Here is a 22,023-nt window from a genome sequence, read left to right on the forward strand (position 1 = left end):
ACTCTTTTAACTGCACTTAGATTTAGATTGCAGTTTTTACTCTACAGTGAAAGGTACTTTTCTGACTTAAAGTACCTTTTCATACATTGCATCATATCTGTGTATATTATATTATATTAACAGAATAATAATATAATTTTACTACCACCCAATATTTCTGATATAAATTTTTCATATGAATGATATAAAATATTAATCAAAATTATCACCTTTTTTATAAATTCCAGCAAATAATTTAATAATATAAAAACGTTTTCGCTCGTCTTTAGCGATCTTCATCAGTTGAAAGAACATTAAAAATAGAACAAAAATTAAATTTACGAAAAAATAATAACTGCGCATGCGTAATGATGAGCACTTAACGGAATAAATACAAAAAGTTAGGGATATAAGACTAAAAGAAAATAAATACTGTACATAAATAAATAAATAAATAAAAATAAAGAGCTCAACAGTTTCTCATTAAAAATTAATGTTTCGTAAAAATTACAGGTTATCTTCATAGAATGATTTCCATGCTGTGGATAGAGAGTGGGCGTCCCTATGATTGATACAAGTAGTTTTCCCTTGGGCTTTATAAATCTCCAGTTTTTCGAGATGTTTGATGGAGTGCTTGTTAGACGTGGGTCTAATGATGGAAGCTTGGTCCCATATGACCTCAATTCCTTGCTGGTTGGCGTAAGATGCTAAAACGGTGCTATCGTTGTTCTTTCTAATAGAGTATTTATGTTCTTTGATTCTTTGTTCCAAGCTTCTCAAAGTAGCACCTATATAAACACTATCTGAATCAAAGCGACGGTCTTTGATTGGTATGGAGTAAATACCGGAGGTAGCGATCTGGTTGTCATTCTTTTTATCATTTCTCAGTAACTTGTATACTGTGGGATTGCCGCGATATAATAAATATACATATAAAATATAATAAAACTGTGCATTTGAAATTACTTTAGAATAATTTCTCTATTTTAATACAGTATTTCATTAAAATTATTTATACAAACATTTTGTAAATTGGAAATGATTTTTACAAAGTTAATTTTAAATATTAAGTTAATTCAATTCCAAAAGAAGCAAAATAAAACTTATTAAAATTTAATAACATTCTTACCAATAGACAGTCAATTTGATTTAGAAATGTATTCAATATTATTCCATTCAAGGATATTGATACTGTACTTCTGGAAATATAATACAAAGAAAATACTAATCCATCTCTTTGTCTATTTCTTCCCTCTTTTCTGTTATCTTACTTAAAATTTTCCCAAACTTTCATCACACATTATATACATCTATTTTAAATTCATTCTGATATCACAGGATACATGTATATGGAGTGAATATTCTAATCTCAAATCTTTGTATAGAATGAGTTAAGAAAGATTGGAAAAGCTTTGAATACTAAGGTAAAAGGAGAGATGAACAGAAGAAGAACTAAACAAAGAGGAACTGTTATTTTGGTTGTGCTTTATTTCCAGAGGCCTTTAGTTTCTGATCTACAGTTTTGAGCGATATTTATATCTATAGTTCAAAATTTATACAAGAGATTAAAAAAAATCCATTCTAAGAGTAATTTCAGATACAGATTGTTTCATGCATCTTGACTGGGCAATGCATGGTACTTGGTTAAAATCAGGTAGTTTTTAAAAGCTTAAGAGCTCCTTTTTGGTATGTACAGTGACCCTGTCATAGATCTATGAAACAATTTGCTAAGTATATAGCAGTCTCTGCTACTGTGCATTTTTGCAATCTGGCTAAATGTGTGAAACAAGCTGTATATACACTCATTGACAAAAAAGTTATGCACCCAGATAAATTGTTTGATTGCTGCAAAACTCTGCATGCAGCTATGTCTCAGATATTACCATATGCATCCAGACAAGAGAAAGTTCTTATATGATATTAAAGGTTTCTTTAAATTGTACAGTTGTTCCATGGGAAATTATCCCATTGCTATTACAACATATTGTAATCATTCACTACCATTCTTATTACATCCATACTAATAAAGTTTCATTTGATTCCAATTATTCCTTTTTGGTATGTAACTTTTTGTCAGTGAGTTATATTCATTATATGTTATTCGTAGAGAATGATTTAGATATATTTTTGTAAGTGGAGTAAAATTAAATATATAGATCAATTATGTGTTAATCAGTTTATTAAATATCACCCAAAACTGTAAATGATATTGAATATTGTATGACTGTATGAATTTTGAATAATTTTTCTATATAATTGTTATTCAAATTTATAATTGTTTTAAGAATTGGAATCAGATTGATTAATTGATTGAATGAATGATTTGTCATACGTTTGGTTAGATAAAATTTTATTTTCCAACATAAGTCTACAGCTACTTATAATTGTTTTGTCTGACTAAATAATTTTCCATAATTAAAAACTGAAGATATATTACTTAATATGATCTTCAAAACTTATGAAAGAAAATATATAGTAATCATTTTCTAATATTTAATTTATTTTTTATTTAGGTAGTAGGTAAATCATGTAAGCCAATACCTGTCATGATATTGGGTGTGTTAATAGGAAGAAAGCAATACCCATTGGTGAAATATTTGTTTGTTCTCATGATTGTAATTGGAGTAGGATTATTTATGTATAAAGATCGTCCGCCCACAACCATTCACTCAGAATCATTAATAGGCATGGGAGAAATACTCTTAGTAAGTAGTAATTAATCTTTTTCTGAATTGTTTTAGTACATAACAACATTCTACAACAATATAATCCTATTTGATGATTTGCTTCTGTTATAAAAAAATAATATAATGAATTAGATTAAGATGTAGTCTGAATCTTAAGATAACGTATACTACCACATACAAATTACAGTGGTTGATTGGTTAATGTACAGTTCAGACAGCAAACACTTTCATGAAAGATTTTTATGTTCAGATAACAAACATCTCACAGAACAACAAAAGAAGTGATGCTCTGTTTAAGATTGTAAAACTATATTTCACTGGCATCTATGAATGAATGGTTTATGGAATGAAACTTTCACAGTTGTATACATAACTTTTTTGCTCTATTTTGCTTTTTGAAACCATGTCCTGTTTTATAATTCTGGCATAGTTACAGTGACCATATTTTTTGGGGGAAAATAAAGGACATATCGAAGAAAATCAAAAAATACCTTATAAAATTCATAAGTTTATAACATTTATTACGAAAATAGTAGCATACAACAATGCATACATTAAAATTTTAAACAATCTGAATTATTACACATACACACATTGTAAAAATTTAAATAACATTAATTTTGATACTTTTCAGTAGAATTAATTTTTTTTTTATAGCGCCGTTTCATGCTTTAAAGTCATAAAATTCCATACAGTTCATTTGAAAGTTGTATTTGATGGAAATACATGCTTTTAATGTGCTTACTTTTAAATCAGTTTTTTCATTCGTCCACATATTATTCACCAATGAAAATATTCGTTCAACAGGGGCATTAGATCCAGGGAGACAAAGAAAATTCTACGATTTTACAAATGTTTTTGAAAACAATTTCTTTGTAAAATGTTCAAAAATCTCAATCCACCTTTGATGGCAGGGCTGGTTATTCTGTCACCATTCGTCGATCTTTTCATTTGTGACATATTTTTTTACACATGAAACTTCATCCAATAATTCACTGTCGAGTATATTTATGGACCAATGATTCGAAATAAAGATATAGCTTTCCTCTACTTTCGCCCACAAAGAGATTTCGCATAATGTGATCCATTCAAACACATCTATTTCAATAAAAAACATGTCCCAATTATTTAGATAATCTATGCATGTTTGATAAAATGTGTACACAGCATCATTGAATTTTTTGGCTTGTATATTTTCTGATTTTTCTAATGCTAAAACCACTTTTCTAATAACAATAGGAAGAAATCCCTCATTTTTTCTTTCAACTAACTTCAGCTTTAATTAACAAGTGTATCATCCATTAACTAGAGAATTAAAAACTATCACAAAAATCCCCATAAGAGTGTCCACCCCCTGGTACTGTCAGTGGGCCGTTTGGTTGGCGACACACTGCACTACTGCACTCTATGTAGCAATGCAACACTGGTCGTGATGGCGTATACAAAACTAACTTGTTAAATATATTATTAAAAAAAATTTTTTTAACTTTGCGTCAACTTTACAAAATAAAGGACAAAATGCCTATTTTAGAAAATAAATAAAGTTAAAGGACAGAGCAGTGAAATAAAGGACTGTCCTCTTAAATAAAGGACGTATGGTCACTGTAGGCATAGTAAACATTAGTATTGTATTTTATTTCAAAGACACATGGCAAGTTTTCCATCAAATTCTTTTATTAGTTGAGTCGATATGGTACATTGTTTTGTACTCATTTTGGGCTTTGCCCCTCTTCAGTCAACTAAATACAATAAATATTATTACAGTAGAGAACTTACATAAAAACAATGAGCACACAAACTATATATAGACCTACTGTACCTTTGGTTACACTTTGTATAATTTAAAATCTTGTAAAATTTGCTTTAATCCTTATATGGATAAACCGGTATACATTACAATTTAAAAACTTCCATAAACCTTCCCTTTCTGATAGAATTTGACACAATACAACAATTAAAAACTTGAGTTGTTTCCACCCCTTTTTTTCCCTTCCTTTTTTGGTGTTTGAGCTGGTATCTTTGGTGTTGCCATGTATGACGTTCGTCACCTTGTTGTCTGATTTTTATTAAATCCATCTTGCAGAAATTATTTTTTGAAAAGATTGCTTTTCACGGAGAAATTTTTTTATGTATAGTATATTGAGCCAGTTTTCGTTTATTTTAAGACTTAGGTTTTTATTTATATTGTCTTTACTTTTTATAATTTCTATGGTTTCTTTAAACTTCCTGTTGTATGTTAATTTTTCTTTATGCAGTATTTCTACGTTATCTTTGTCTATATTACAGTTGTTTAGAGTANTGCTTTTCACGGAGAAATTTTTTTATGTATAGTATATTGAGCCAGTTTTCGTTTATTTTAAGACTTAGGTTTTTATTTATATTGTCTTTACTTTTTATAATTTCTATGGTTTCTTTAAACTTCCTGTTGTATGTTAATTTTTCTTTATGCAGTATTTCTACGTTATCTTTGTCTATATTACAGTTGTTTAGAGTACAATGTTCGTAAAATGCAGAATTTATTCTATTGTATTGTAGGTCTGCTATGTGTTCTTTCAATCTAGTTTTTACTTTTTTTCGTTTCTCCTATGTAATATTTTTTGTTTGCGCAGGTACACAGAATTTTATATACTACACCTTGGGCTTCGGTCGGTATTTGCTGGTTTTTCTTCCAGTTCGAGGTTAACAGCCTGTTCTCCATTTTTTGATATGATGGTGCTAATTTGTAGTTTATTCTTTATATTTCTGTGCCAATTTGTTCATATAGGCCTTTAATATACGGGAATTTAATACATTTTGTTTTAGTTGCTTGTTTATTTTTATTTTAACATAGGTTTCTTGGGTCATTAAGTCTGATTTCCCATTGTTTCAGCAATCTCTGTGGAAATCCTGCTAGAAGAAACTTCTTTCTTAATTCCATTAGGTCCTTGTTTATGTGCTTCTTGGCTTGTTTGGTTTATGATTTTTTCATATTCCATTTTATATATATATTATATTTAATGTATGACGGAATTTTTGATTGATATCTTATTGTTACTTGGTTAGAGCTCGGTTTCTTGAATGTTCTATATTCGAGATGATGTTTTAATCTTGTTATTGAAATATCTAGGTAGTTAATGTTTTGTCTTGTTATATCTTCAATCTCTATTTTAAATTTTATTGCTTTGTGTATGCTATTTGTCTGCTTGTTAATTTCTTCTATATTAATTTCTGTTTCGTCATATATTATTAGGATGTCGTCAATGTATCTTTTGTAGAATTTTATTCCTGGTATGTTACATATTATATTATTGACTCAATTAATAAAAGAATTTGATGGAAAATTTGCCATTTGTCTTTGAAATAAAACACAATACTAATGTTTACTATGCCAGAATTTTTTGCTCTAGTTGATTTCTGTTTTCTGAATTTTTGTAAGTGCTTTTCTGAACTTTTTATTTAAAAAATAAAAAAAGAAAACAATATTATGGGGCCAAAACAGAATGGAGTGTCAAGAACTGTGTTCACTATAGAAACTAAGCAAGAGATAATTGTCAAGGTCTAATAATAGGCAATGGGCAAAAGATGTCTGATGTTGCTAGGCAGTATGGCTTCAATCCTAGCTAAGAAAGACATAATCAAAAAGATTCAATCAGAAAAATGAGTAACAAAAATCACATCTGAGAAACAAAGATGTGTCAGTCATGAAAAAATGAAGAGATCAATTTTAATTTGTTATTACATATATAATTTCTTACTATGTTCTTACTGCTTTAACTTTTTATTTATTTTTGGGAGTCTCCAATATGAATTAATCAAATTCCCATAAAAATCTATGGTAAATCAATAATTGATTAACAAACAATTCAGGTAGCAAACATTGTCTTTTAACAGATTATGTTCGTTAACTGATGAACCACTGTATATTTATGTAATACATAGTTTGTGTGTTTTAATTTTACAGATTAAAAAACCATTATTAAAGATTAGTCCATTTACTGAACCATTATACTAATTGATGGGAAAAACAAATTAGTGTATAAAATTGTACTTAATCCAATAATAAATTTGACATATAAGAAATTTACCTTTAGTCATCCACAAAAGTGGAAATAAAATTGTGTTACACAGTTCTATACAAATGTGTTCTATACAAATACATAGTTCTATACAAATGTGTCTGTTCAATGATATGTATTTTCAATATTCTACAGAAAAAACATTTTTTTACATTTAAAATGTCTATATTTTGCAACATTTGTTTTCTGTATAATGAATTTTTGCAAACTAAATGAATAGAAAAATATTTTTTTTTTAATATTGATAAATCATTAAAACTGGTTAAATTTTAATAGCATCAATTAAAATCAGTAGATGGTCATTAGGAATATAGTGCAGTCAATATCTGTACTATGGTCCAAAGGAGGTTGAAACATCTATGAAGATAGTTGTATCTTGAAAATGGTTGGTTAAATTAAACAGCCAAAATTATTTCATTACTAAATAATTTTGCTGCCCCTTAGATGTAATGTTCACAAACTTGAATTTAATTTTTTTTTTAAATCATCTTTGTATCTAAAAATAGGAATTAATTATACAATAAGCTATTTAATAAAGAAATAGTAATTTCTAACCAAATTTAATTACTGCTATATTACATAGTTAAATGTAAAAAATGAAAATAATGTCACTACAATTTGATGCTTAATAACTCACTAATTATGCTTTCTTTCACCTTATTTTTGATCTGAATTGCTATAAATTATGTTATTGTAATTTCTTCATCTTGCACTTTGGTAACATAAAAATAATAAAATGTGCAATATGATATAATATAGATTATAAATTTCTAAAATTAATTCATTTCAAACTATTAGAATGTTTAATGATAATTGTACTTACATTTTGAACAATTTTCTCTGTTACATATGAAGTGGTAAGCCAAAATTTTCTCTAAAATTAACTTTTGTTCTCTTAGCTCATCTCATTGTCTCTAGATGGCTTTACTGGTGCAATTCAAGAACGCATGAGAAGTGAACATCATACAAAATCTGGTCACATGATGTACAGTATGAATATGTGGTCAATTTTATTTTCAGGACTAGGTCAGGATGGATTTTAATTTGAATAAAGCAATCATTGACAATAATGAACTGCTATGAGTTAATTTTTATTTTTACAGCTGTTGTTTTTGCTGGAGAAGTTTGGATGTTCTTACAATTTGTAGAGAAATATCCTTATGTATTATATAATATGTTGATATTTTCTGTTATGAGTGCATTGGGACAGGTAAGAATATAATTTTATTACATAAAGATTTCAAATAAAAAGTACTTGTCTTAAATTCCACTTAATTTTTTAAATTTTATTTGCAGTTATTTATTTTCTTGACTGTTGCTGAATTTGGACCTTTGCCATGTTCCATTGTCACGACGACTAGGAAATTCTTTACAGTGTTAGCCTCAGTTATCATATTTGGTAACAAACTTTCTAACAGACAATGGATGGGAACTGCTTTAGTTTTTGCTGGTTAGTATAAATTTGCTTCCATTTTTAAAATAACTTTTTAAATTTATCTATAAATGATAACATTAATAAATGAAACAACACCTTATTAAATTTAGTAAATCTATGGAGATTGCAATTTATCAGCAAAACAAGGTTTTACAGATTAATTTATTTTAGAAAATCATTTCAGTAGGAAATTTAATTTCATAGAGAGAGTTTCTAATTTCATGTTGCTGCTGTTGTATAAATTATAGAACAAATAGAAATATATACAGAAATGTAGAAAATAGTCAGATAAAACAATGGAAGAAAGAAGGATTACTCAGATCATATACATCTCTTTTCCCTGATAGATTATGCAGATCTGTCTTGTTTCCAAGCTCTTTTGAAAGTTTTCTGTATATTAAATATGTGCCATTTATTATATGTCCATGTTGTATATTATAGTGGTTTCAGCAAGGAAGTTTAATTTCCCAGGAACTATCTTTAATACTCTATTTTGGACCTCTATTCACTGTAAATGGGTGACTAGACTAATCTTCCCTAGCCACCCATTTATAGACATGTTACCTGTACTTATGAAATTATCAAAATAGTGTAAACAGAGAGAGTTTTTAAACTCAGTCCTAAGTCATGAAGACTATATATGTCAGTGTAATTTGTTTCTTAGCTTAATTCACAATTAAAAAGATTCAATTGTAGTATTATAACTGGATATAGTCAGTTCAAAATCCTGAAATTAACTTAGTAGAAAAATTGTTGATTATTTTAATCCATCAAGAAGAATTAGAACCAGGGTCTAGAAAATGGAAGACTTGTTAAATATAAGAAAATTCAATCTAAAACAGTTTTATAGTTATATCTCACTTCCTTTTAAACACAAATAATGATGACAGTCTAAGTACATTGTCATTATTTAGGAAATTCAAAATCTTTAAATAAGAGAAAGCTAACTAGAATAATTACCCAGTATTTTAAATAAACTGACCTGCTTTTTGGCACGGTTTTTCACAAAATTTTGTACATTGTGCCAACATGCTAACATAACATTTAGAAACATTTTCACAATTATGTGACAATATTGTTGTACAGTAGACCCCCCTATAACATGGGTTCATATAACACAGTGGAAAAATTGCGATCATGTTCGTATAACACGGTAAAAGAATGAGACAGATTGTCACAGCCGACTTGTGTCTCGGCAGGATTGTCAAATCTGGACCAGTAGTGGACATTGTACAAACCATTGAGTTTAAACGTGCAGTGGACCTACTAAAAACCATTTATTATTCAAAGGCCATAAAAATTATATTTCTATTAATGATGTCTCCAAAGTTCAGCGAATTTTCACAGAAACAATAACTTATCAGGAAACACGTAACAACCGTCCAATGAGCCGCTCCGCGACGAAAACAAGCTCAAGCAATGGCATCTTCAAACAGTGTGCACTCGTTAAGTATTCCTACAATTTTTTGTTTATAGCCTAGTTTATATGGATTATTCCAAAAAAATTATATTTGTCTTGGAAATGTTTGAATCAAATTAGCCTAGAATCAATTAATTTTATGGAAGAAAATCTTTCAAACAGCCGTACCCCCTAAACTGCACAAGTGCTGGGTTGTGAACAGTTCATGTATTTGTAAAATCTAAGTGACTCATACAACACGGAATTAATATAACACAGAACTTATCTACCGTGTTTTAGGGGGTCTACTGTATTGCATTGTTAGAGATTAATAACTTATTAAATTTTTTATCTGTTGTAAAATTCTCCTTGAAGATTAACTTATATACAAAAAATGAAATTTGAATAAAGTTTATCTCAACATCCCAAAGGTCGATATATAAGCATAACCAAACCACTGCCTTAAATAATTGAGCTATAAATTGGATTTACAGCCTATTATTTAAGGCAATCATTTGGTTAAAGTTTATCTCATAAGTACTTATTCTAAAATGGATAGATATGACTTTATCACAATATTGCATTGTCCAAATCAGTAAAGTTTTTGAAGTTCAAAACATTGTTTCTTAATAAAGATATTAAAATTTTTTCCTCTGAGTTAAAGTTTGAAATTACAAAACAGTTCATTGTAATAAAAATTTCCAAATCTCACTTTGACAAAATTGGGTTAAAAAAATAATGTATGTATAAATCAATAATGGAGTAATAATAACTAATAAAGTATCTGTCTAATATAATATCCAGTATGTGTATGTACATCACTAGTTCTGTATAAATTGCTTTTTATTGGTTGACTGTGCCTATTTATGGACTGTTCAAATTTTTCTTAGAATAATTCTTTAATTAATAATTTATTCAATTCACTTACAAACATCTAAACACAATAGTTATAGCCCAACAATTGTTTGGCTTTAATGCATGTTACTACTACTATCATCAATTAAATGCTAAGTAATTTGGCACTAGAGGCAGGTGTTAGGTCCCATTGCTTGTTAAATTTAATAATTAATTTATTAAATTTAGTAAGAAATGACACCTAATGTCTGCCTCTAATTCCAAATTATTTAGCATTTAATTAATAATAGTAGTAGTAGTATAGCCTGGTATAATCGGGCAATAATTTGGTTTCAATTCACTTACATTTAAGAAAATACATTACTTAGTATTAAGCTGGACCAAAGCATTTAAACAGGTTTTAATTCCTCCCCACACAATCATTCAATGTAAAATTTTTCTAACACTTTTCAGTTTAACCAAATTAATTAGTCTTCTGAAATTGTTATCCTATACAGGGCATCCATTAACTGGAAAATTTCTCATAACTAATTAGTTTAATCAAATTCAGAAAATTTTAGCACAATCTTATTTTCTCTGTATTTAGCTTGTTTTACCATGATATAAAAGCCTATAGCAGAGCTATAAAATATTTCCTATTTTTTATTTTACAATTTTAATATGTTATGAAAATTATTTTTATATAAATTAATTGCAAATTTTTACTGTTACTCTCAAGAATTTTATAATTATAAGAATTATTTATAGTTTCGTTTTGAAATGACATCACTTACTGTTATAAATTCATTGTATTTCAAATTATATCAGGATATTTTTAATTTGGTACATTAGGCTGGGCTTAATAAATTCAGAAAGATTATAAAATTAATTGAAACATTCATATGAGGTGGAGTAATGCAGTTCAAGAGAATTGTAGATGCCCAGTGGGATTGCACTTCACGGTGTGCATTTCATAGCCATGTTGCACTGTTTTGGTTAAACAGCATACTTATTAAAATTCAGTTATAAAACATAAGACTAGTGAGACCTCACATCTTTTTCTTCCACTTTCCATATTAAATCAGAGACCAACACCTCTGATTTAATATGGATATTGGAAGAAAAAGATGTGAGGTCTCACTAGTCTTATGTTTTATAATTGAATTTTAACTTAAATGGAATGGATATATAAATTAAAAAAAAAATTTTATTATTGGTTTTTTATTATTTTATTGTTGAGATTTATCAATGTTTTGAAAGACTTTTTAAATAAACAATACGGCCCACTATTTATTTTGTACTATTTTAAACTATTGGTATTTATTATAGTTTTATAAAGTAAATTAAAATACTTTTTTACAAGAGATGCATTTATTACAACAGAGATTTCAAAAATGAAGGAAAATTTTTATTATTCCAAAAAATAAACACTGACTAAACTATTTAGATGTCTACAATCCATTAAAACTTTCCTGAGTAATAATAATAAATATTGAAGTCAAGCTTACTGTTGTAATAAACTTGAAAAAAGAAAAAATACTAATCGATGGAAAACAATTTCTTTTTAGTTAAGTTTGGACTGGTTTATCATCAGTTTAAAGGAGTGGAAAATAAAATATTCCCAATCTCCCTCAATTAGAAACAATGACATGAATTTGATTTTAAATAAAATTAATAATGAATTTAACATGGCCAATGGTAATTTACATTTAATAATATAATAAATATAATTACAACTTTTAACAAAGATAAAACTTTGCTTCAGTCCTTTCCTTCCGTTGTTTGCACCATCAGCAGTTCATAAAAATCACAAAACTCATGGAGACGACCTTCCTTTTTAGGCTACTGCCTCTGTAGTAAAAAATGCAAAGTATGATAAAAGCATCATCTGGTGTCCTTGCCACAATCACAATGGAAGGAAAGGACTGAAGCAAAGTTTTATCTTTGTTAAAAGTTGTAATTATATTTATTATATTATTACATGAATTCAAATGTTATTATCTGAAAACTGAATTTAATAATTAATTATTAAATTTAATAACAGTCTTTGAAATTTTCTGTTTTATTTGAAACAGAATATTTCATTTGCTTGTATACACAACTCTATTAAAGCTGCCTTACCAGGCAATGAACCCTGTCTTGAAAACAGAAGCTAGTAAATATATTAACATTACAATATATTATTACATTCATTCTCACATTCTTTTCAGTTATGTTGACAAGTCTGTAGCATACAAACACTGTAGATTACTATTTATATTTGTAGTTTTGTGCTTACTAATAAAGCATTGATTATGTGAAATGATGTAAAATTTGCACCTTGTGATGAGAAGTCAATGCCCAGAAGTTGGACATATAATGCCTACCAATAGGCAGGCATTTGAATTGCTCCCAGAAGGAAAAACTTAAAGCATGATGGTGAAAGGCTTGATGTGGAAGGCTCCTTCATGATTTGACAAATATATGCTCAATTTTGATAGTCAAATGAATAGTTTTTTATTTGCAGAAACAATTTGAAAAGGGGCAAGTGGAACCCTGCTATGTTTATCCAACTTGCAGCTCTGCATAAACCATTAAAACTGACAAATTGTTCTAAGAAAATTTGAATTCAAATGCAATTTCAGTAGACATGCATATACCAGCAAAAAATCATGTCACTATAGTAAAAGTAATATTTTCAGAAACAAGACTGACAAAACTAAACTTAATTATTGATAAATCTTACCATTTAACAAAAACAAGTAACTAAGTGTGTGCATTTTGCAATAAACTTGAGTTAATTTTAATTCAGGCTAAAGCAACCAAAATAATTGAATCAAAACTCAAAATTATTATAAAATTATATATCAGATATGATAACATTACCACAAGTTAAATATGCCAATTTTAACAAATGGTGCATGCCTGAATTCAAATATTTGCAAAATTGGATAAGTTTTTGCTGTTGCAAAATTTATATTTCTGATCCTAAACAGAGAAAATTATTAGCAGATGACAGTCTTTTCTTTTATCATAATTTTATAACTTAATAAATCTGCTTAGTTTTAAGTAAAAGCTGATTGTTTTTGATGTATTACAGTAACCAATTTAGAATTTTTAAGTTTGATTTTCTTGACTGCAATTAAATTGAATTACTTCTAACAACATTGCCCATCCTAATATTGACATGTTTCATTTCCTCCAACATTTTTGATGGGTACAACTAGATATAGACAACTATCACTTTTCTTGAGTTTGAATATTAACCTGATCACTAATATTAAAGTATCTAGAATATATGAAATAGCTCACCAACTGCTTCTACAAGCTGGATTGTTTAATCAACACTCCGAAAACCTTATTTTAACACCAGTAGGAGTTTAATCTTTCATGTGGACGTGGACAAATGTTTTGACCTAATTATAGGTCTGCTTCAGGTCTTCAAAATCATGTTTGATGTTCATAGTATGACTACTACAAATATTTAATGAATTTAATTATCTTATGTAGCTTATTTAGTTAAAACAAGTTAATAAATATTAAATAAATTATTTAGTTTGATATATTAATAAAGTGAAACAAAAATCATTTCTTAAAATTTAGTAAATTGAACTTCAAACTTTTAATACTATCTAAAAAACTATTTTAAAACTAACTCTTATTTGCTAATCTATTGTAGTTCAGATAATTGTTGTTGTTCTTATTTACAGAAGATTTTTTTATTTAAGAAAACATTGAATCTAATCTGTTCTTTTGTCACAAATTAAATCTCAGGTGTTGTCTGTATGTGGTGACAATACAAAACATACAACTTTTTGTTTATTTTGAAGTTCAAAACACTTTTTAAAAACATTAATAAACCACATTTTGCCATCATAAGACTCCTTGCAATACAATTGTCATGCACATGTTAATGAAAATTAAGAATATTTGAATAACTACCTTTCGAGTTATTTAGAAATACCTCTTTGGCTACTTCTAGATCTGTCACTGTGATTGTACCGATGGCACAATATTGGATGTATTCATAACATTCAAATTTATTTTTTATCAATGTAATGTTCAAAATCTTGAATCTTTTAAACATCATCTAGTATTAGAGTATTTGACCATCTGTAGTCACAGCTAGTTTTAGAATATTAATTTGTATATATAAAAAACACTGTTTTTGAAGATGTCTACACAAGGCTTAGTTAACTATTTCTACAGAATGCAATATTAGGAAACAAAATACAGTAGACTCCTGTACAATGCAGGGGATACATTCTATGTTATAGGAAATCATGTTATAGGGGACATACATTATCAGACCAATTTATGCAAGTTCAAACATGTCTCTAAATTTTAACTGTTATCACAAAGGGTCAAAGATTTCCCAAACATTTTTCCAAAATTATAGAGGAAGGCAATTATTTAGCAGAATAAGTCTACAACATTGGTGAATTTGCTTTGTATTGGAAAAAAATGCCTGACAGAACATATTGTAAAAGATGAGACTTCTGCTTATGGTTTCAAAGCATCAAAAAAAGATAGGATAACTTTACTCTTGTGTTCTAATGCAGCTGAAGAACATATAACTAAGCCAATGTTAATTAATCTTACATTACATCCAGATGTAATGAAAAACTTAGACAAATCAACACTTCCTGTTCACTGGAGAGCTAATAACAAAGCGTGGATTATGTGCAAAATGTTTAAAAATTGGTTTTATAACTGTTTTGTACCAGAGGTTGAAGGTTATTTACAACAAAAAAAGTATTTTTTAAACTGTTGGCTTTACTGTTCGTATATAAACAACTAGTAAGTGTATATTTTCGCTTTTCTAAAAATAAATCTGAAACTATGTGAAAACATAAAATTTATGTTACGCGTTATACAGGACTGTTTATTGCGTTGTATGAGTTTGTCGCAAAATTTTCGTCCCATTATAAGGAAGCGCATTATACAGGTGTCCACTGTATTGTTTCTCAATGCTTTCATTTTCTCAAACATTAATACTACTACTGTAGAGAGAATTTTTACACTAATTCTTTTTTTTTAGTCAATCGTGTTTTTAAAGCTAGATAATGCTTGTTTGAAGAGTTAGGCTGAGTGTTACTATTTTTTTCATGCTTGTTACATTTATCTTATTCTTTTCACGCATCCTTTACATTTAGACAGAAACTCAAAACAGATAAAGATAAGTAACTCTGACATTCATCACTATCTGTTCATAAAACTGGCAATCCAATCATAAAGCTTGAAATAGGCCATCAAGATTATCTAGTTGTTAAAACATTACCGTAGAAAAATTTTGGATGAAACATGTAAACACCAAAGGCACAATATTGTATATAATACACTAAAACCTCTTTTTGAATCTTCTCTGCTGAAAAGTGTATATGCCTAATATAACTGCCATAACTTTGGATATGGTAAGTTGCTAGTTAAAAAAAAAAAAAAGGTAGACTCAAGAGGAGTTGAATTTTTAGTTTCTCGAAAAAAAATTCAGTGAAAGATTATAGAAGTGAATATTCTGTTATCCAGTATGGATCTTGATTTTCCATAAATTATTAGAATCTGAGCATTGGTACTTCTCCAAGCTGAATGATTTAAAAGTAGAATCTGGACACTGATGGTAGATAAACTTGAAGCAAGCCTAATCCTAAAAATATGATTTGAGGCACTAATAGATATGTTACAACTTCTTGCAATTAAGAACACTTCAGAACAGTTACTAATGTTATAATTTTGATTATTTACTTTTCCTACAATTTAAAATGTATATTAAATGCCTATATTTTTTACAGGTTTGACTCTAGACAGTATTTATGGAAAGACAAAAAAACATTAATTATTTTCAAAATTAATTTTGGACTGTTTGTTTGGAAAAATATAGATTTGATATGTATAGAATTTTTTTAACCTGTAGATTTACACTTGAATCATCAAACAAATTTGTCGGGATTTATTTATTTTAAAATGTGAATGACTAAAAAATTCTTGTTTATGAAGTGAATTGTTGTTTGTTGTTAATATTTAGAAAAATATATACAGAACTCAAAAGATTTATTTCTTTTCTTAAAAACTATTTCATAATTAAAGAATTTCCAAATTTTATAAACAAACTTTTTAATTTGGAGATTAAGAAAAGAAAAATAAATACTTGCAGCCAATTTGTTAAATAATAAACTTTTGTTGATTGGCTGCAGCTGTGCAGTTAATTTTATTTGGAATGAATCCTTATAAAGGATTTCCAGTTTATTTTTTATGAAAACTTGTGGTTCTTCCAACTTGTTCTTTACACGTGGGAAGAGAAATTTTTCACATTGGCAGCAGATTAACAACATATAGTTTTGCAGTAAAATTTGTACATGGTAAAAGATATGGTTAGAATAATTCATTTGCAATTAAATCACAGGACTCCAAACATCCAAATCCTTTCTGGGCTGCCTTACCCAGAAAGGATCTTCACCTTCTAATTTTATTTTTATCCTGCATAAAATCAGGACGAAGGATTGAACTGCCACAAAGAATGCCTACACGATCATTTCACTACAGTTTCGTAATCCGGAGGTGGTAACTCAAAACTGTTGCACATTGCACCGGCCATCATTCTTTCTTCTTTGAAAAGAGACGGCGAAGGACAATACAATGCCTCCTCGTAAGAAGGGGGCCTATCTGGCTGGGCAGTCACGGTCTGCATGGCAATGCAATAGTACGGAGGAGGAGTGGTTCCCGTCGCCTCCTCGGGGCGTTCCGGCGAGTAATTTCCGTACGGCAGAGTAAGCGGCAGAAATCTGCTGGTTATGGCAAAGACGTGATGTTGCTCCAGCTCCCTTCTGCCCGCCCTGTCTGCCAGACGCGCTCTCACCTTCAGCAATGCCGTCAGCACACAAGAAAATATCACCACCAGCAGCACTATGAACAAAACCAGAAGTATTTGACTGGCAGGATCTGTTCCTCTGATGTAGGCAATAAACGGTATTATAAGCGGGAAGAACAAAAGAACACAGCGAAAGATCTTTTTGTAAACGGGTCTGGATGCCTTGTTTTTATCGAATCCCTCTTGTTCTGCATCTTCTCGAGAAGGTGGGCGCTCTGTTTCATCTCCATCGGTTCTGGACCTTCTTCCCGTATCTAATACCTATTGGAGAAAACAATCCATAAATTAATATCGCGCGCACACAATCGACGAACAGAAAAAGCACCTTGCATTAATTTTGTAATCACTGTTTCGGAAGTTTCACGATCTGTTTTTGAGTTAGATATATTATTAACTTAATAAAATTTTTCAAAAATTTACCTGGATAAGAATGAAAAATTATTTGAAAAGTCAAATTTTCCGACTAAATCTCCAGATAAAGTGAAAAAAGAACAGGCAAATTAACAGATGTCCGGATAATCGAAACAACATTCGAACTATTCGTGCATCCAGCAGCAGCAAATCGATTCGATGGCGCGTTTTTATAGAAACGACAGTGATTTATTTTTGGAACGTCAACAAAAGTCAAATAGTAAACACAGACTATTGATAATTAACGACTTGTTTTTTTTTTTTTTTTTTTGTCTTCTCCAACTTTAAACAGAAGGAAATCTTCCAGTTGTTAATTTCCAAAAGTGACATCTCTTTGCTCTACTAAATTTATAGTTTATTGAGCGTTTTTCATTGTAAACACGTTCGAACCATTTGAAACCTTGCGTTAAATCTATGCGGTTTTTTTTTATCCAATTGTTTAAAAACTCTAAACCTTAATTAATACGAAAAAATTAGTGTGCAAACTTTCATCTCCCATCCTCCTCATTGTTTATAAATAACGTACAAACTACAAAAATAATGGTTTTTACTCGGAGAAAAATTATTTTTCCGTAGATATAACCCCATTATATTCCGGTTTCCAATTTTATGGGCGCGAAAATGAGGGTTTATAACGCGAGTATCCGTTCACGCTATCCTTGGAGACGTTTTTAAGATTCCATCGATAAAAGCTTTAAAACATATCTTCGGAATGGCTATAAAAATTGTTTTTTTTTATCGCAAGTTAACCTTTTTTTTCGTCTCGATCGAAATGTTTTATAGAAAATTGTTTTTCGAAATTTTCTCTAGAGAGAAAGGATGACAAAAATTGATTTCGGAACTCGAAACTTCACGATCTCCGGGGAAAGAGAAACAAAGTCGGAAAAGTGAAACGAATTCCAAAAAATTATTTATATGCAAAAAATATTTCGGGAATTAAATCACTTTTTTAAAACCAATAAAATGCTGTTTTACATTTCTGTAACATAAATTCTATAGGATGAGAATTGATGCAAGTTTGACATACTGACGCCAAATAAACGAATAATTGAGATAATTGGGCTAGTTAATGAATCGACGACTCATAGTAATGTTACTAAAACATTAATCGTGCTGCCATCTTTCGCATAATTAATTAATTAGTCTTTCTCTTCCGATTTTTTGTTTGATTTGGTGAGGACACACGGGGAATTCACAATTTAGATAAGCTAGTTTATCATTTTTCTAAATTTTTGTTTCTTTCTGGAACCGAAAATAATAATTTTTGAACTGTTCGACTTTCATTATTCTCTACTTCCTTAACCGTGTTAATTTAATTAATTCGTGCAGCAGACGTTTACGGATTATAATGAGCCAAACTCGTGTCCACAAATTAATGTCCGTTTACGTGACTTTAATAATGAAGTAATTCGTAAGTTGCACAACAATGGTTTTTATGCCAGAGTAGAGAACGCTGCTCTACTCTGGCATATCTGTGAATGTTTTTGGACCCAAATCCGGAAAAACAATTTAGAAAGTAGGAAGCAAATTCTGTAAAAAATAATCCTGTTTAGGAGTAAAAACAATTTCTGTGGGAATGATGTCTCTGTTACAGTTCACTATTCCTTTACGTGATAAGTGCAACGCTCTTAACCTCTACCTCGTTTCCTAAATCCATACACACCCATAAAAACAATTCTATACGAGACACTCATCAATAACTAATTTATACGGGCTTAAACGTTTTACCCCTTTGTTTGCACACGAAGACCCAGAAAGAACCAATAAACTATTCTATGCAAAGCACCCTTCTGTGTTTGAATTTCTGATCTCTATCTTCACCACCATTCTAACCGAATTATCACAGTTCTTGAGAACCGAAGCCGATTGTCTAGTATTTAAGATTTTTATAAAGATACGTCGGGATAGCTTTACAGTGTCAATAAGTTGTAGAACAAGGATTTTAAAATCTGAAAGCGAATTTAATAAAAATGGCCGAAACGACAGAACCCGTGATATATATCGATTAGGCAAACAAAATCGAGAGGATGCTCCTCAGATGCACTCCGGAATGGAATAGATGATATCTTTTCTAGTGCTTTCGAATCTAGCGAGTAAAAGCTAAAAGTTGTTCTATCCTGTGTAAATTAATCCTTGATCCTGTTGCTATACTGTACACCCAATCTCTAGCTACAGCTATTATTCAGCTGGTAACAGCAGGAGGTATCATTTCGCATCGTAACAAACTCCAGACGGGCAACGAAAAAAATGAGCTCTCAGAAAATTGAGCAATAATCCCATTTGTATCAATAATCAAATCGTAAACATAGCGTAAAATTGCGTTTTTACGATTCTGTTGGCTGCAATACCCGTCATATACTATTTAAAGGTGTAGGAGAAAATCTATGATTTTACCTGAAAACTTCGAAGAGTACGGAAATAAAATATTTAAAAAGATCGATATAAAAATAACTACTCCCGGAAAACCGTTGAAAATACCTCATCATATATTAAAGACGTCCGCTTGTACATTATTGATTGCTCCTTTCCACTTACTTTTTCTTTTAAATTATTGTAAAGAAACCTTACCAACAATAACAACAGTAAAATTGTGTGTCTAGCCTCCGAATTCGCCATATTTTTCGATTTTTTAATGTCTCATATATATATCAATTAAAATAGCGAAAATGTCGATTTCGAAGCGCTCTAATTGGTTAATTTCGATTGTAATTAAGTAGTAAATGTTATAATAGCGTTATTATTCGTACGGTGTAAGATTTTTATACGCGTAAAAATCCCGTAAATCGTTCAATTCGCGCGTATTTTATACTGTTCTCAGGACGTCCAGTTTGACATTAGCCTACATTCTCGGCTTCTATCAGTTACTAAGACGAATAATGGTGGATAATTATAAAATAACGATCGAATTAGCGCCGAAAATAGCATTCGATTCGAACATTCGTTCTAATTTTAACTATAAAGTATATAAAATGTGACGTAAAAACGATTATTATCTCGTATATAAAAGGCTAGTTTATGAACATTCTCGAAGCGTTGATAGCAATTGTTACAGCTTATGTAATAATTTTAAAAAAAGAGTAGTTCTTACCGTAGAATCGGGAACGGGAACGGGAGCGAGAGCAGAAGAGGAAGACATTACTTAGCTCTGCTTTACGCGAAACTGGAAACGAGAGAGAAGGCGCGAGCGTTGTCATGGCGATGCAACCTTCGACGTCACCGTCAATTGACAAGCTCTGACGTAGACAATGTAAAGAAGAAAAACTCCCCTAAAATTTCTGCTTTAAAACTTTAATTAAGAAAAATTAATTAACTCACTAATTAACTTTTATTAATTTACATCATCCTGGCTTACATTTCTTCAGTAATTTGTTTTTCTTTTATGTTTTTTGTTTAATTAAAGGAAGCAACTAATGATGAAAATGCATGCGATTCCAGTTCGAATTCCATCCGTAATCAGAATGATGGTTTTAAAGATTTCGAAAATATTTTGTTTCCTATCGATAAATGTAAACTTTCCACCCGTATGAATCGGTTTTTTTCAGTTTTAATTACGTGTAGAAAGTTGATACATTTGTCGAGGGTTATTGACCCATTAATCGATTTCGACTGTTACTAGTTACGCGAATCGGAATCGATAAAAGTAAACATTTTACGAATTACGCTGTTGGTTTATTAATTTTTTTAAAAATTTGTATATTTACAGATTTAATCAAAATTGTAATTTTTTAGGAATTTTTGAACCTGTTTGCAAAATTGCAGATAAACACATCATTTCTTCCTCTCAAATCTTTTATCATTCCCTGCAAGAAATGATACATCAGTCAGTGACTATCCTTGCAGGAAAGTGACTTTCAGGGTCACATACAGCTTATCTGTACCCTTTCAACATAATTATATACAGATGCATGTAAAGATTGGATACAGAAACAATGATGTATATTTTTTTTTGCAAACTAATTTTACAAAATTCTCGAATTTTGATTGAAAATTATAATTATAATTCATATCTGCAATATATCATCCAGCTATCAATAATGAATAATAAAGTAATGATGATGAAAATCAGGAAAAGGATCATCTTGATAATATCAAAATCTGATTTATGAATTTTTCAAAATCTATAAATCATTAATGGATTTCTAGATTAGAAAGAGTAGATGTGCCAATTTTTATAATGCATGGGCACCTGTCTCTTACGGTTCTTTGTAAACCGAGGATTCGAGTCCTACCCCGTGCCCCGAGAGACCGAGGCATTAATCCGGCCCGGCCGTCTCCCGAAAATTGGAGTCGTCCGTCATCCATTTATTGACATTTACTTAAAAGTTTGAAAAACGGAGACAATCGGTCATAAAAAAGGGGGTTGGAATTTTTCCAAGACA

At 29.7% G+C, this 22,023-nt stretch overlaps 2 protein-coding genes across 3 annotated transcripts in view; one reads left to right on the forward strand and one right to left on the reverse strand.

Annotated features, from left to right (window-relative positions):
- LOC111635473 (solute carrier family 35 member B1-like) overlaps positions 1-16,415 on the forward strand; it is a 47,690-nt gene extending 31,275 nt beyond the window's left edge. The window contains exons 4-8 of the mRNA XM_023380441.1: positions 2,493-2,684; positions 7,621-7,747; positions 7,825-7,931; positions 8,018-8,171; positions 16,158-16,415. Coding sequence (XP_023236209.1) covers positions 2,493-2,684; positions 7,621-7,747; positions 7,825-7,931; positions 8,018-8,171; positions 16,158-16,201 — 624 coding nt within the window. The 3' untranslated portion in view covers positions 16,202-16,415. The remainder of the gene's footprint in view (positions 1-2,492; positions 2,685-7,620; positions 7,748-7,824; positions 7,932-8,017; positions 8,172-16,157) is intronic.
- Positions 16,416-16,492: 77 nt separating this feature from the next.
- LOC111635475 lies at positions 16,493-21,438 on the reverse strand. Of its 2 annotated transcripts, XR_002758389.1 has the most exons (3): positions 20,733-21,438; positions 16,828-17,494; positions 16,493-16,793 (listed from the first exon to the last, which is right to left on the reverse strand). XR_002758389.1 is itself a non-coding variant. In XM_023380443.1 (2 exons), exons 1-2 carry the CDS (start codon positions 20,778-20,780, stop codon positions 16,895-16,897), a joined length of 648 nt encoding a protein of 215 aa, XP_023236211.1. In that variant the 5' UTR covers positions 20,781-21,435; the 3' UTR covers positions 16,495-16,894. The 2 variants fall into 2 exon arrangements, 1 of the variants encoding a protein (XP_023236211.1); XM_023380443.1 differs by having other exon boundaries at positions 16,495-17,494; positions 20,733-21,435.
- Between the last annotated feature and the right edge of the window lie 585 nt (positions 21,439-22,023).

The sequence above is a fragment of the Centruroides sculpturatus genome, unplaced genomic scaffold, assembly GCF_000671375.1.
Source record: "Centruroides sculpturatus isolate CEXI.00-Female unplaced genomic scaffold, Cexi_2.0 scaffold845, whole genome shotgun sequence".
NCBI lineage: Eukaryota > Metazoa > Arthropoda > Arachnida > Scorpiones > Buthidae > Centruroides > Centruroides sculpturatus.